Source organism: Athene noctua, chromosome 1, assembly GCF_965140245.1.
Source record: "Athene noctua chromosome 1, bAthNoc1.hap1.1, whole genome shotgun sequence".
In the NCBI taxonomy this organism is placed as follows: Eukaryota; Metazoa; Chordata; class Aves; order Strigiformes; family Strigidae; genus Athene; species Athene noctua.
The window spans coordinates 21,236,955-21,250,548 of NC_134037.1; the positions used below are offsets into that span (position 1 = coordinate 21,236,955).

At 47.3% G+C, this 13,594-nt stretch overlaps 1 protein-coding gene across 1 annotated transcript; it reads left to right on the forward strand.

Annotated features, from left to right (window-relative positions):
- Positions 1 to 1,638: 1,638 nt before the first annotated feature.
- On the forward strand, positions 1,639 to 8,516 carry ADI1 (acireductone dioxygenase 1). The gene is made up of 4 exons (XM_074922297.1): positions 1,639 to 2,045; positions 2,470 to 2,589; positions 5,155 to 5,334; positions 7,034 to 8,516. Exons 1-4 carry the CDS (start codon positions 1,926 to 1,928, stop codon positions 7,154 to 7,156), a joined length of 543 nt encoding a protein of 180 aa, XP_074778398.1. The 5' UTR covers positions 1,639 to 1,925; the 3' UTR covers positions 7,157 to 8,516.
- The last annotated feature ends 5,078 nt before the right edge of the window (positions 8,517 to 13,594 follow it).

The following is a 13,594-nucleotide window of genomic DNA, read 5'->3' on the forward strand; positions in this document are numbered from 1 at the left end:
CTGGAGCCATGGGCTGAGGCCAACTGGAGGAGTTTCCATAAGGCCAAATGCCGGGGGCTGCCCTTGGGCCACAACAACCCCCAGCAGCGCTACAGGCTTGGGGAGGAGTGGCTGGAGAGCTGCCAGTCAGAAAGGGACCTGGGGGTGTTGATTGACAGCCGGCTGAACAGGAGCCAGCAGTGTGCCCAGGGGGCCAAGAAGGCCAATGGCATCCTGGCTTGTGTCAGCAATAGCGTGGCCAGCAGGGACAGGGAAGGGATCTGACCCCTGTACTCGGCACTGCTGAGGCCGCCCCTCGATTCCTGTGTTCAGTTTTGGGCCCCTCACTCCAAAAAGGACATTGAATGACTCGAGCGTGTCCAGAGAAGGGCAACGGAGCTGGTGCAGGGTCTGGAGCACAGGTCGTAGGAGGAGCGGCTGAGGGAACTGGGGGTGTTTAGTCTGGAGAAGAGGAGGCTGAGGGGAGACCTCATCGCCCTCTACAGCTCCCTGAAAGGAGGTTGCAGAGAGCTGGGGATGAGTCTCTTTAGCCTAGTAGTAAGCGACAGGACAAGAGGGAATGGCCTCAAGTTGTGCCAGGGAAAGTTTAGACTAGATGTCAGGACGTATTTCTTTACAGAAGGGGTTGTTGGGTGTTGGAATGGGCTGCCCAGGGAGGTGGTGGAGTCCCCATCCCTGGAGGTGTTTAAGAGTCGGGTTGACAGAGCACTGAGGGATCTGGTGTAGTTGAGAACTGTCAGTGCTAGGTGAACGTTTGGACTAGATGATCTCCAAGGTCCTTTCCAACCTAGATGATTCCATGAAAGTGGTTTATGTTCATTTGATACCAGTGTTTATCAGTCTTACTCAGGAAATTCATGACAAAAGCAAGCTGAGAGGAAAGTTACAAGATTAAGGCTGATTAAAGTATGGAAAGCAAATAATAGTGGCTCGAGAACCCACAGAGGATGTTGGCTGTTCGAGTCATTCTCTTCAGGGAACTGAAATTTTAGGGGGGTATTGGCATGTAGTAGCCAAGAGATTCAGGGGTTAAGCATTGACCTTCTACCTGCATTTGTCTGTGCTTCTAAAAATGTGGACGGTACCAGCATTAGACCAGTTTACTTGTAATGTTACAGGACTTACAATTACATTCTATCCAGAATCAATAACCAGTAGTGCTTATACATCAAATACCATACCTTAAAGGGATTTGGTAACAACTACTTGTCAGGTTCTTAGAAATGTTTTGGTAAGTGTAACACATTTTAGGAATAGAAACATTTAAAGGAGGGATTGTTTGGTTTTCGGTAGCTTTTCTGTCCTTACATTACTTGTAGCTGGCTGTTGGTTTATTTACTGTATAGAATCAGCACCATAGAGAATCATAGAGCCGTGGGGGCTGGAGGGAGCCGCTGTTGTGCATCTTGTCCACCCTAGCTCAGCCTCGAGCAGGTCCCTCAAGCTGGGAGCAGCTCCATAGATGGAGACAAGACAACCTTTCTGGACAGCATGTCTTACCACTCTTCCTTTCTTTTCTTTTTTTTTTTTCTGATTTATTTTTTATTTCTCCATATTGTGGGGTTACAATGCAGGTCTTTGGGGCTGGGACTCACCGGTGAGAGAGCGTTGCTGCCCGGGCGCCCCCTCTGTAAGCACTGGCTGTTGTGGGTGTTACCCCCGCGGGTTTGTGCGGGCGGGAGGGCTCCAGCCCGGCCCCAGCCCCTGCCCCAGCCCAGCCATCGCAGGGGCACCTCTCCGCCGGTGCCCTGGAGCCTGACGCCATACACTGCAGTGCAAGCTGTGCTGCTCAGCAGTTTGTGGCAAACCGTGCCCCTTTAAGGCTCTCCCCATGGGCCGCTCCCGGTCCCTGCCCCGGCCCTTCCAGCCCCGCCGGGGCGGGCCGCTCCCGCCCCGCCCGGCCCAGCGCAGCGCCCGGCGGCGGGATGGTGGAGGCCTGGTACATGGACGAGTCCCCGGAGGACCAGCGGGCGCCGCACCGGCTGCGGCCCAACCGCGCCGTCAGCCTGGAGCAGCTGCGCCGCCTCGGCGTCGTCTACCGCAAAGTAGGGGCGTGTGCGGGGGCGGGCGTCGCCGCTCGGCAGGGCCTGCGGGCGGCCGCGCCTCGGGCCTGCGCCGGCCCCGCCGGGCCGGGGAGAGCCCTGAGGGCGCGGGGTGGCGGCGGGCGGGCCTGGGGCGGTGCGAGGCCGCGGGGCGTGGGAGCCGCTGCCGGCCGCCTCCGTGCCTGCCCGCGCTGCCCGGCCCGGCGGAGGGGGAGGCAGCAGGAGCGCCCCGGCGGTGTCGGGGGGGTGAGCGGGTGCAGGTAGGCCCTCGGGGCTGTCACGCCTCTTTTGCTGTGGCGGCCAACTGCGCTGCCCCCGGAGACCGGCCCCGCCGCTGGCGCTCCTCGGGCCTTTGCACCTCAGCGCCCTGAATGGCGGCTTCAGCAGTCCTGTCTGAATGCTTTTTTCCCCCCTGCCTATGTTTTAGTTGGATGCTGATAACTATGAGACTGATCCATGTCTGAAAGAGATTCGGAGAGCAGAAAATTATTCTTGGATGGATATAATAACCATACATAAAGACAGACTTCCAAATTATGAGGAAAAGGTATGCGAGTCTTTGCTTTCAAAGGGGATTTGCGCCCTGAAACCTACCGCTGGTGCGTGCAGCCAGCTTCTTAACATCTGCGCACCCTGACAGAGATGAGAATTCCAGGTGTAAAATACATCCTGTACTGAAGTCCTTAACATTCAAAAAGCAGTTTTGATATTATTTTAAAAATAGAAGAGGCCTTTTGTTTCTGTGGATTGCCTTTGACGGTTTTAAGCATAGTTTCCATCACTGTGTCATTTCAAAACTAAGATTCCTACCAGCAGAGCCTTGCCAATGCCGACCTGTTCTGAGAGACCCTCCCTGGGATGAAGGCTGATGATTGCCAGCTGGGCACCGGCATTGGAGGCTCAAACACCCTAACGGCTGCTTGCAAAATACAACTTTTCAAAGTGAATGTTAACTTCACGGAATCGGAGGGATACATTCTCCATACAAGATTTTTTTACCTTGGGAACCTGGTACCTTGACTGTTTCCTAACAGCTGAAGGCAAATGGTGCCAGGCTTTCAGATGAGCCTCCTAGAAGGAGCTTGCTCCTCCCAGCCTCCGGGTGCTGGTGTGCTGCTCTGATCTGAGGACAGTAACCCAGTGGCACTTCCATATTTTCATTGAATTTCCATATACCAGTTGTGGTGGGTTGACCCTGATAGGATGCCAGGTGCCCACCAAAGCTGTTCTATCCCTTCCTCAGTTGGACAGTGAAGAGAAAATATAATGAAAAGCTCATGGGCTGAGATAAGGACAGGGAGATCACTCACCAATTACTGTTACAAGCAAAACAGACTCAACTTGTGGAAATTAAGTTAATGCTAATCAAATCAGAGTAGGATAATGAGGGTATAAAAAACAAATCTTAAAACACCTTCCCCCGACTCCTCCCTTCTTCCCAGGCTCAACTTTACTCCTGATTTTCTCTACCTCCTTCCCCGAGCAGTGCAGGGGGATGGGGAATGGGAATTGTGATAAGTTCATCACGTTTCTGCTGCTCGTTCCTCCTCAGGGGGAGGACTCCTCCCACGGGACATAGTCCTCCATGGGCTTCTCCAACGTGAGTCCTTCCCACAGGCTGCATCTCTTCACAAACTGCTCTGGCGTGGGTCCCCCACGGGACCACAGGCCCTGCCAGGAGCCTGCTCCAGTGTGGGCTTCCCATGGGGTCACAGACTCCTTTGGGCATCCATCTACTCTGGTGTGGGGTCCTCCCCGGGCTGCAGGTGGGTCTCTGCTCCACCGTTCCCCTCCCTGGGCGCAGGGCACAGCTGCCTCCCCATGGGCTGCACCACGGCCTGCAGGGGAATCTCTGCTCCAGTGCTTGCAGCACCTCTTCCCCCTCCTTCTGCCCTGACTTCGGTGTCTGCAGGGCTCTTTCTCTCGCATATTCCCACTTTACTCTCTGGCTCCAGTTGCACAGGGTTTTTTTTTTCCCCCTCTTCTTAAATATGTTATCCCATGCTACCACCATGGCTGATGGGCTCGGCCTTGGCCAGCGGCAGGTCTGTTTTGGCACTGGCTGGCATTGCTCTGTCAGACATGGGGGAAGCTTCTAGCAGCTTCTCACAGAAGCCACCCCCGTAGCCCCCTTGCTACCAAAACCTTGCCACACAAACCCAATACACCAGTTCGTTTTAAGCCCATTGTGTTATATTGGTTTTAAACGGATGAGGTGAATTAGGTAGTAACTCAGGTTGCCTGGGTGGTCTCTACCTGACACAAAGACGGGCTGTTATTGTCTGGGCATGTGGACTTCTGCTCATCTTGCCGTGCTGGATCAGCACTGGCTCAGGGACACCTGCACTACTGTGGCTAAACAGCATCCAGACCTGAGCAGGTGACGTTACCTGGCACTGTACTGCTCTCAGTGCACTAACCCACTCAGGTCTCTTGTTAATTGAACCTTTAAAGCATTTTTGTTCTGTGCTGTGAAATGTACAAAGAATTCACCATTCTGGAAAAAATGAGAATGTTGCTGCTGCTGCTGCCCTGGAGGAGAGAGCCTGGAGCTGGGGCTCAGTGTGTGGGGGCAGGTGTGACATGCTGTTTACATCAGATTGCTGTAGGTGGGCCATGTTTGGCAATAACTGCATTTTCACATACAGTTGTAGCCTGTGGGGCTAATTCAGCCCTACACCAGTGTAAAAGAGGGGGGATAATCTGTAGCTCTGTTTTATTTTTACATGTCAGTGACAAAAAATGCACAAAATTATCAAACTGAACAACTGTGAGGACCAAATCATGTGGTGGGAAGTTTTACCCACCTCTCTCTCAAACGGTTTTAAGCTTTACTGTTATTCAGAGACTGGTTATGTGCAGCTATAGCTGCTGTTTCTTGTCAGAGAAATTCCCGTCTTCCCAAGGAAGTGCAGCAGTCTGCTTAGAAGTGACCTGAGGGAGGGTCTGTCTGGTTGGACTGGCCATTTTAACTGTGTTGGTCTCATCTATTAGTTAAATCACTGGGTAGTTACCCTTTGAAAGCCTTTGTCTGCTTTGCCACATGTTTCTGTCAGATTTCTTTGCAGTTTTTCTGTGTTCACTGGTTTTAAGAGATACTTGCTATTCCTAGATAAAAACATTTTATGAAGAACATTTACACCTAGATGATGAAATTCGCTACATCTTGGATGGATCTGGCTATTTTGATGTTCGAGACAAGGATGACAAATGGATCCGGATTTCCATGGAAAAAGGAGACATGATAACCCTCCCTGCCGGCATCTATCACCGATTTACACTGGATGAGAACGTATGTTGTTACAGATTACTGTAAATTTTGATGACAAATCCATGTGAGTACAGATCACGTTAGTAACTACATGCCCTGAGACTTGCAGTTCATTAGCAAAACATATTAAATATGAAGCAGGAATATGAAAAATACTAAATAATTCACAGCATCTGAACCTTTCATCTCCAGGTCACAAATCCAGCTTCCTCTTGTCAGCTGTAACTGCAAGTCATTGCCACGTGATAGCTGTAGCATATTTTAGGAGACAGCAGTGTGAGAGCCAAGCCCTGCGGCTGTCCCTCACACAATGGCCCCTGCTGTCGGTTGAGGTGGAGATGGTGTAGATGGATCCTTCTGTTGCCTTGTTGTGTATCTTCGTGGGCATACACAGAGGGTATTTGTGTCCACTGTGGCATTTTTCAGGAATGCTAAATTAATCTTCAGGGAATGAAGGATTTTAAGGGTCCATAGCCACTACTTGCAGCTAGTGTGTGCTAGACTGGATGCTGGTTTCACAGGAGGTGACCTGCTTTCAGAGGCTATTTTTGCGCACATGTAGTCCTGATTTGTGTGTCTGTCCTTGTGGGCTTTTATAAATATGCTTTTAACCTCAGCATTACCCCTGGAAAATGGGGACATGTGTGCTGTCTCCTGTGTGGCAGAATCCCATCTCGGCATGGTCTTGAGAATGGTGTCATTTTGAATCAGCTGTCCAGATAGCAGTTGTCATATATGTAAAAAAGGGAGGTGCTCCATTGGTGAAAATCCTAACTTTTCACATCTGCATTTTACGATTCCCAGTGAATCAGCTACAATTGCTAGTTTAAGGCTTTTTCTTGACATAGACAAAATGTCAGGGGTTATGAGTTGAATCCACAAGAAGTCTTAAAGGTTTGTCCACTTCAGGAACTTTAGTCCAGAAATGCCATCGTGTTTCTAGACATTTTGCAGCTGAATTATTTATATAACTAACTTTATTATTGTCATTGCTAAGCACCTGGGTGCAAGATAAGCCCTTAGCAGTTTTACAGATTAGGTAGGGTCTAAATCTGTAGCATAGTGGACAGAAGAGAGGAGAATTCCCCATAACTCAGTGGTGGGAGCACTTCTACAGGATGTAAAACCTCATTTTCTGCTGCTGCAGCTGTACCTCGCACCTGGCATACTTTTTCTTAGATGATGGCAGAGGCTGTTACTTTTCCTGGGTGAATCTGGAGACTTCACTTCCCCTAGCATTATTTTTTTGTCTAGTTTATACACTCCCCATTCAGCTTTTATGGCTCTCACTTTGAAGCTTCTGGTATTCCTCAAAAGTATTGTGTAGCCATCTTGGGTATTCTGATTGCTGCTGTTTAACTAAGCAAGCAGGATTTAGATGCTGTATTGCTCAGTATTGTGGATCCAGTGCAAAAGATTTGCATAAGACAGGATTTTTTTGGGTTTCTTTGAAACAGGGAGAAATACTGTCTCTGCCTGAGCTGGAGGCACTGGCTGTGACACAGTATATCACTGCATAGGTGCAAAATCTCCCACTACACTAACTGTGATCAGGAACAGCAGCACAGTGCTATAATTTTCTGGAACACTTGAAGCTTTCAGTCCATCTTGAAATGGTTTCAAAAATTTCTGCAGGGGTGCAAATGAAACATTAACTTCAGAATGAAGATCCCAAGGAAAGGAGCTCTTAAATTACTTGACACTTCTTGTTCTTTGACAGAATTACGTGAAGGCAATGAGGCTATTTGTTGGAGAACCCGTCTGGACAGCATACAACAGGCCGGCTGATGATTTTCCTGCTCGGAAACAGTATATGAAGTTTTTGGCTGAAGAAGCTCAGTAATTGTGTCAGAGACCTGACAGCTGGAACAGCCTCAAGCCCTGCCAGAATAAATGTGACTGGTAGCTTTTCACTGATTCAACTTCTTCTATTTACATATACAATTGTATACAATACAATCATAGAAAAAATTAGGTTGCAAGGTCATTTGGAGGTCATCTAGTCCAACACCCTGCAAAGTACCAGGCCAACTTTAAAGCTAGACCAAGGTGCTCAAGACCTTGAGGTCTGGAAACCTCTGGTGGTGGTGGTGGTTCCACAGCCTGTCTGAGCACCTGTTCCAGCACTTAGCTGCTCTCATGGGCAAGCGTTTGTTCTTCATGGCCAACTCGCTGGCTGCAGCTTGCAATTGTTGTCTCTTGCCCTTTCATTGAATGCTGAGAAGAGTCTGGCTTTGTCTCCTTCGCAGTCCCTTCTCTAGTGAAAAACTGCAGTTACGTCTCCTCTCAGCGCTCTCTTCCTCAGGCTGGACAAACCAGTGTCCTTAGCTGGGCTCTCTTCTGTTAAGGAAGATGTTCCACACACTTTGCCCTAGTTTTGTCTACTGAGGAATGTCACTTGTAACCACCTGACAGTTAAACTTGAACCACTGACTGTTTTGAGCCCAGTGGTCCAGAAGTTTTTCACCCACCTTGTAGTTCATATCCTCAGTCCAGCTGTAAGGCTACTGTGGGGCATGCTGTCAGAAGCCTTGCTGGGGTCAAGATGAATCACATCTGCTGTGTTCCTTCCTCCACAGAGCCAGCCATCGCCTCTTGGATGGCAGGCAGGATGGGCAGGCAGACTGTGCCCTTGGTAAATTGGCGTTGGCTGGTTGCTCCCCATCACCTGGTATTTCATGTGCCTGGAATGGCTTCCATGATGGCTTATTCTGTAATTTTCCCGGGGACTGAAGTGAGGCTGATCAGTCTGTTGTTCCCCAGATCATCTTTCTTGCCTTTTTGAAGATGGCAGCATCATTTACCTTTTTCTGGTCAAAAAGGTTTTCCTGATCTTTGTGACCTTTCAAAGATGCCAGCAGAATTGCAGTGATGCTAGCTGCATTTACAGTTGCTCAGGAATCCATTTTGTAACCTTTTTTTCCTTGATATTTCTGGCAGATAGAATTGGGAGAGGTGGGTTGCATTAATATTCATTCTGCTCTGAATCCATGCTAATGAACTATGTAGGATTCTGTTTTTAATTAAAGAAAATAAACCCTTCTTCATTCTTGTCTAAAAATGTTCATAAGATAAATTTGCATAATCGGCATTTTAGTATGCAGCTTCCCAAGTTCTGCTCTGGTACATAAAGCTGGGGTTTTCTCTCAGTAAAATGTAGCAATTTGCTCTTGTGAGTTATTAATAAAATTACTTTGACTTGAGTGTTTTAGGCGGGTTTTTTTTTTTTTTCCTCGTGCTGACATTAAGGACACATTGAACAACAGTGTTACTGTAATTGTTAATCAGCTTTTATTTCTTGTGCTGCTACTGATGCTTTCTGTAATACAGGACAAATCATTAACTGTGTGCCTCAGTTTCCTTCGCTGTGAGATGGGGAAGAGTAGATTTAGACATGCTGGTCCAGTTTTCAGTAAGCGCCTTGTGGTTATGCAGAACATGTAGCTCCTCAGCAATGGGCACTGAAGCATTTTGGTATGAATTTGCTCTTTACAATGAGGAATTATGTCAGCTGGACAGATGTACTGCTTGCTGCAACTCTCAATGGATGATGAGAGCCCGATGTGCTGGCTGCAGCACATGTACCGATTTCAGCTAGATACGATACAAGCTCCTACCTTGCAGTTTTCCGAAAAAACATGGCTCTAGAAAGAAGTTGAAACTTGGGCTTACATGAATTTTCCTAATGTAGCAGACTGTAGATAATTGAACTTTCCCACTGTCCTTCCCTATGGGTGTGCACACAGCCCTGCTTCAGCAGACAGCAAGGTTTTCCTCACTTTGTAGCAGCATTACTTTGAACCTTTTCTAGGCGCTCTATTTCTTTAAGTGTTTCTGAAAATGAAATTGCAGTTTTGAAGTGAAGTTTTCTTAGCTTTTATCTTAAAAGTTGGAAAGATGGAATAACAAGGGCACGCATTTCCTGCCTTAGAGTCTTACGTTGCAAGCTAGATGAGATGCAGGGGCACAGCTGACCATTCTGCCAGCGGGGGCCCAATTTGCAGGAGGGGGTGCAGGCACAACCCACACTGGCAAAATGCAAGCCCACCCCAGCGCTCCGTTCAGCCTGTGCTGGCTTTTGCACGATTCATAAGCCTGGCTGAAAAATGTGTGTTGTAGCAAGTAGGAAGTTTAACTGTAGTCAGACACACACCGAGTAGGCTTGCAGGGACGCTGTACCGTGTGTCACGTGCCTCACCAGTTCAGAGATTTGTGTGCCACTTGCCTGCAAGGAGCACTTGAGTGTCCTCTTGTACAGCACACTGGGGCATCCTGATCCCAGAATGAACTTTGGGGATTTTTCGAGGTACAGCTACAGGAATAAATGACAGTTACTGCCGGCGGCAAGTTTTATTTCTTTGACTTACATGCCACAGAAAATTGTGTTTCCGAATGTAAAGTAAAATGACTGCTTTCTCCTGGTGCTGGCATCAGTCCCTGGTATCCAATCTAATTCATCCTCCCCCTGCTTTTGTTTTCTTTTTTTTTTTTTTTTTTAACAGAAGTCAGCATTACACTGTTCATTTCTCCTCTGGGCCTTTCAATTTTGATCTCCCTCTGCAAAAGGAGATGTGGAGTCAGCAGCATGGGCTCTCAGGACCCCACATTTATAGCACAGCCATCCCATAACAGACTGGGGGAGCAACTGGGAAGAGAGAGCAGGTAATGCACTCTCCTCTGGAGAGATTTATGGTTTGGAGGCAGTGATGAGGGATGGACAGTACAGTGGTTGCCCGCAGCAATTACTTTCAAGAGCTTGCTGATGTAGGATGTGACCTGAGAAGCAGGACTGAACCACCTTGTTTTGTTGCTTCTCTGGAGGAATATATACACCTGGTACAGCTCCCATCTCCTGGCTGTCAAGAATAACACATGATCACCCCGCTGAAGATCGTTCATCATTTTCATAGCACAATGCATTCTGCTGCTGAGAGGTGGCAGAGGCTGTGGGGGTCTTACTGTCAATGCTTTTGAGTCCATGCCCTTTAGTGCTATAGGTGTCTTTGAAAGGGTGAAAGCTTTGCTCTCTGAAATGTTTTTTGTCAGCCAGGAAAAAAGCAATTTGGGGCTGGTATAAAGATTCCACACCTGTGAAGAGATTACATGGGAGATTACACTGGGAGGAAACAGCTGGGCAGAAAAATGTTAATATTAATAGAAAATGCTCCAGAGAGTGGCGAGGAGGGAGGAAGAACATACCGTTCCTTCAGATGAAACACGCAGTTTATTTTCATGGCAATTTTTTGTGTTTGTTTTTTTTTCTTCTTTTTTTTTTTTTTTTCCACATACCACATATGCAGAAGTGCAAAGTGAAATCGATTTTTGGTCCAAAAATATGCGTCTGTTTTAGTGCAGTTAGTGGAAAATCTCAGTGCATTGATGTAGTATGAAAATTTATGTAAGTGGTTCCAGCAACATCACGTTGGCAGCATTAACTCAGGCAGGGGGAATATTTCAACTCCTCCAGAATTAGAGGTTTTTTAAAAAAAGGTGGGAGAAATGGTACTGAATTGAGGGGTTTGAATATAGCTTTTTTGGTACCTATGTATTATTTTCCACTTGAATCTAAACTTTTCCAAAGTGGCCTATGCCTCAGTTTCTCATCACCAGTTTAAGAGAGCAGTGGTCTTGTTTTCTGCAAGTGGACTCAGGGCAAACTGTTGATGGTGAGTGGGCTTTTTAATAAATTAGGTGGGCAACCATGTGGCTGCAAAATCTGTGATGCTGCCCTCCCTTGTTATGTCTCCTGGGGCAGGTGTCTTTGGCTGGGTGTCTTAATGCAAAGAGGTTTCACCGCCATTTAGTAGTTAACTAGTGACATCCACACCAGGCACTTCGGGGTGCCTACAAATGGGTGAAGGGAAATGCTGACGGTGAGGGGTGTCTCGCCCTGGGCTGCTGAGAGCAGGGGCTGTGCTGCTTCCCGCCGGCTGCAGGAGCTGGCAGCTGCCTGGCCTGGTTGCTGAGCTTGACAAGTATAAAATCTTTGTGCATTCAGAGCATCAGGTCCTAGTGGGAGAAGAGGCACTTTCCTGCCTGGTTTCTGACTCCAGGATTTAGCTTGAACTAGGAGCTTAGGAGAAGGGATGCCTTCCTGACAAAGGCAATCATTTAATATCAGCTGGCAGACACCAGTGCACATAAAGACTGAGGTGGCAGCTGAACACTGCTTTGAAGAATATCCCTAGTGGCTAAATAATGGATTTAGATATTTGGTGAGGCAGAAGCTGTGGACCTGACCTGTGCTATGCTCAAAAATTACACCATCCGTTTGGGAGTCTTCCCTGTGAAAATGATAGAAATTCTCAGATTCCTTCTCCTCTCCCCAAAACAGGGTCACTGCCAGTTGTCTTCTATTATTTCCTGAAGCCAGTAAACATATCAACTCACTAGGGGATGAATTAGTGTTACAATTTAAATATTACTGACTCAAAGATCCAGATTTGATCTGATTTGCTGCACTCATTGTGATTTTACAGCTTGATTTCCAAAACATTCTGTGTTTGCAAAAAGCTACTCTGCTATACCTGCAATTTGAAAAACCTATTTTTTATGCGACTGAGTCACTAGCTCTCATTTTTTATTAACTGTATAAATACCCAGATAAGACAAAGAAGCAAAATTTTTAAAACTAAAATGCTTGAGGAAAGATTCAGCAGGTAAAGGGCAGTGGATCTCTTTCAGTGCTGGCTTCCCCCACTGCAGTTCTCTCTGGGATACCTGCGCCAATTTTGAAAAGTGCCCCTCCATTTGATTGCCTTCTATGCTGCTTCCTAGGATACCGATTAATAACTGTTGTGCCTGTCAGTGAGCCTCGTCGGCTGGTAGAAAATTGGGCTGAGTATGCTCTGTGCCTCTGTGGTGCTCCGGGATTGCCTTTGGTCACAGACACGGCCCCGAGGAGCAAAGCCGAGCTCTGGGCTCCCGTTTCCCCTTCGATCACAGGCATTTGAGCCTGGAGAATTTGATTTGGGTCTACCCTCAGGGTTATTTTTTTTTTTTCCAAATGATTCAGGCAACTTAAGCTGATCTGCTGTTGGTGGGAAAAAGGGAAACTGTTCTTGGTGATGCTGTAGCAAGGAGATACAAAGTGGTGCCCATGTTATGCACAGACTGCTACTGCAGCCCCAGGCTGGACTTGGGCTCAGTCCTGCTGCCTGCCACTGGAATGTGTGCCAGCATCTGAAGTACTTGCTCACATATTGTGCTGCAAATAGTGGATTTTTTTTTTTTTAATAAACAGCTCTAGTAATTCTATTCTTCAGTTTTTTTCCTTCAGTATTTTCTGTTTACCACTGACAGTTTTGACAATTTTTCAAAGTCTGAGAGGAACCTTCTCCTTCCTTCCCTGCCTCAACTGAGTAACATCCTATTTTTTTCCCTCTTTGTGGGCAAATTACAAGCCATTGTTGCTGGCTTTCAGATGGATTCGTTTTAATGACTTATACATAATAAACATCTGCAAATGACTGCCCAAAGCTAGGACTGGATCAGGTGTTAATCCAGAACAGCTCGGGTAAGGCAGCACTTGGGTCCTTCTCCCCACCCGCACCTTTCTGTTTCTCCCTGACACCAGGCTTGTGACCATCTCACACGTTCCCTGAAGGTGAGAATCTCTAAATTTGTAATTCCCAAACTGACTAGAACAAAGCAGGAAAGCAGCTTTCCACTATTGTTGCTTCAGGTTTTGTGCTGGAGCTTGTTTGCATTCAGTGCTACTGAGCTGCTGTTCAAATGCTAAAAACTCAGTGCAGGTTCCCACAATGTAAAGCACCTCACTGGTAAAATACATTTTTTCCCTGAGGTTTTAGGTGGGTAGAAAGCACAGTGGAAGGGGTGTGTAGCATCTTCCTTTGAGCTTGTATTACAGCTATGAGCTATAGCTATATGGATAAAATCCACCCTGTTCCAACATCCTCAGTTTCCCTGGCCATGGCTCAGGACAGCAGCAATGTTGGTTGATACCTCATCAACCTCAGAGAGGTTGACTCCGGCTGCTGTGGTTCTACCTATTTGGAATAAATTTATATTTGATGCTTCAGTCCTGTTTTCACACATTTCTTGATTGCAATTTGAAGCAGAGAGAGAATGTATGTTTCTCACTAACAGCTAAATATGACTGGAGATGGGGGTACCATACATCCTGCAATCTTCTGTTGGATGGGTACAGTGCATGTGGTTGATTAAGTGCATCAGCTGATACACAAACTGGACAGACATGACTGGGCTATGCACACAGGCTATACAAGTTTGATCTGCAAGACACCTTCAGCAGAGGCTT

Bases quoted from the DNA above. Each gene is read 5' to 3' on its own strand.
- ADI1 (XM_074922297.1), top strand. From the start codon at position 1,926: ATGGTGGAGGCCTGGTACATGGACGAGTCCCCGGAGGACCAGCGGGCG. The intron at 2,046-2,469 runs GTAGGGGCGTGT...CCTATGTTTTAG, and splicing joins TCGGCGTCGTCTACCGCAAA to TTGGATGCTGATAACTATGA. The intron at 5,335-7,033 runs GTATGTTGTTAC...GTTCTTTGACAG, and splicing joins GATTTACACTGGATGAGAAC to AATTACGTGAAGGCAATGAG.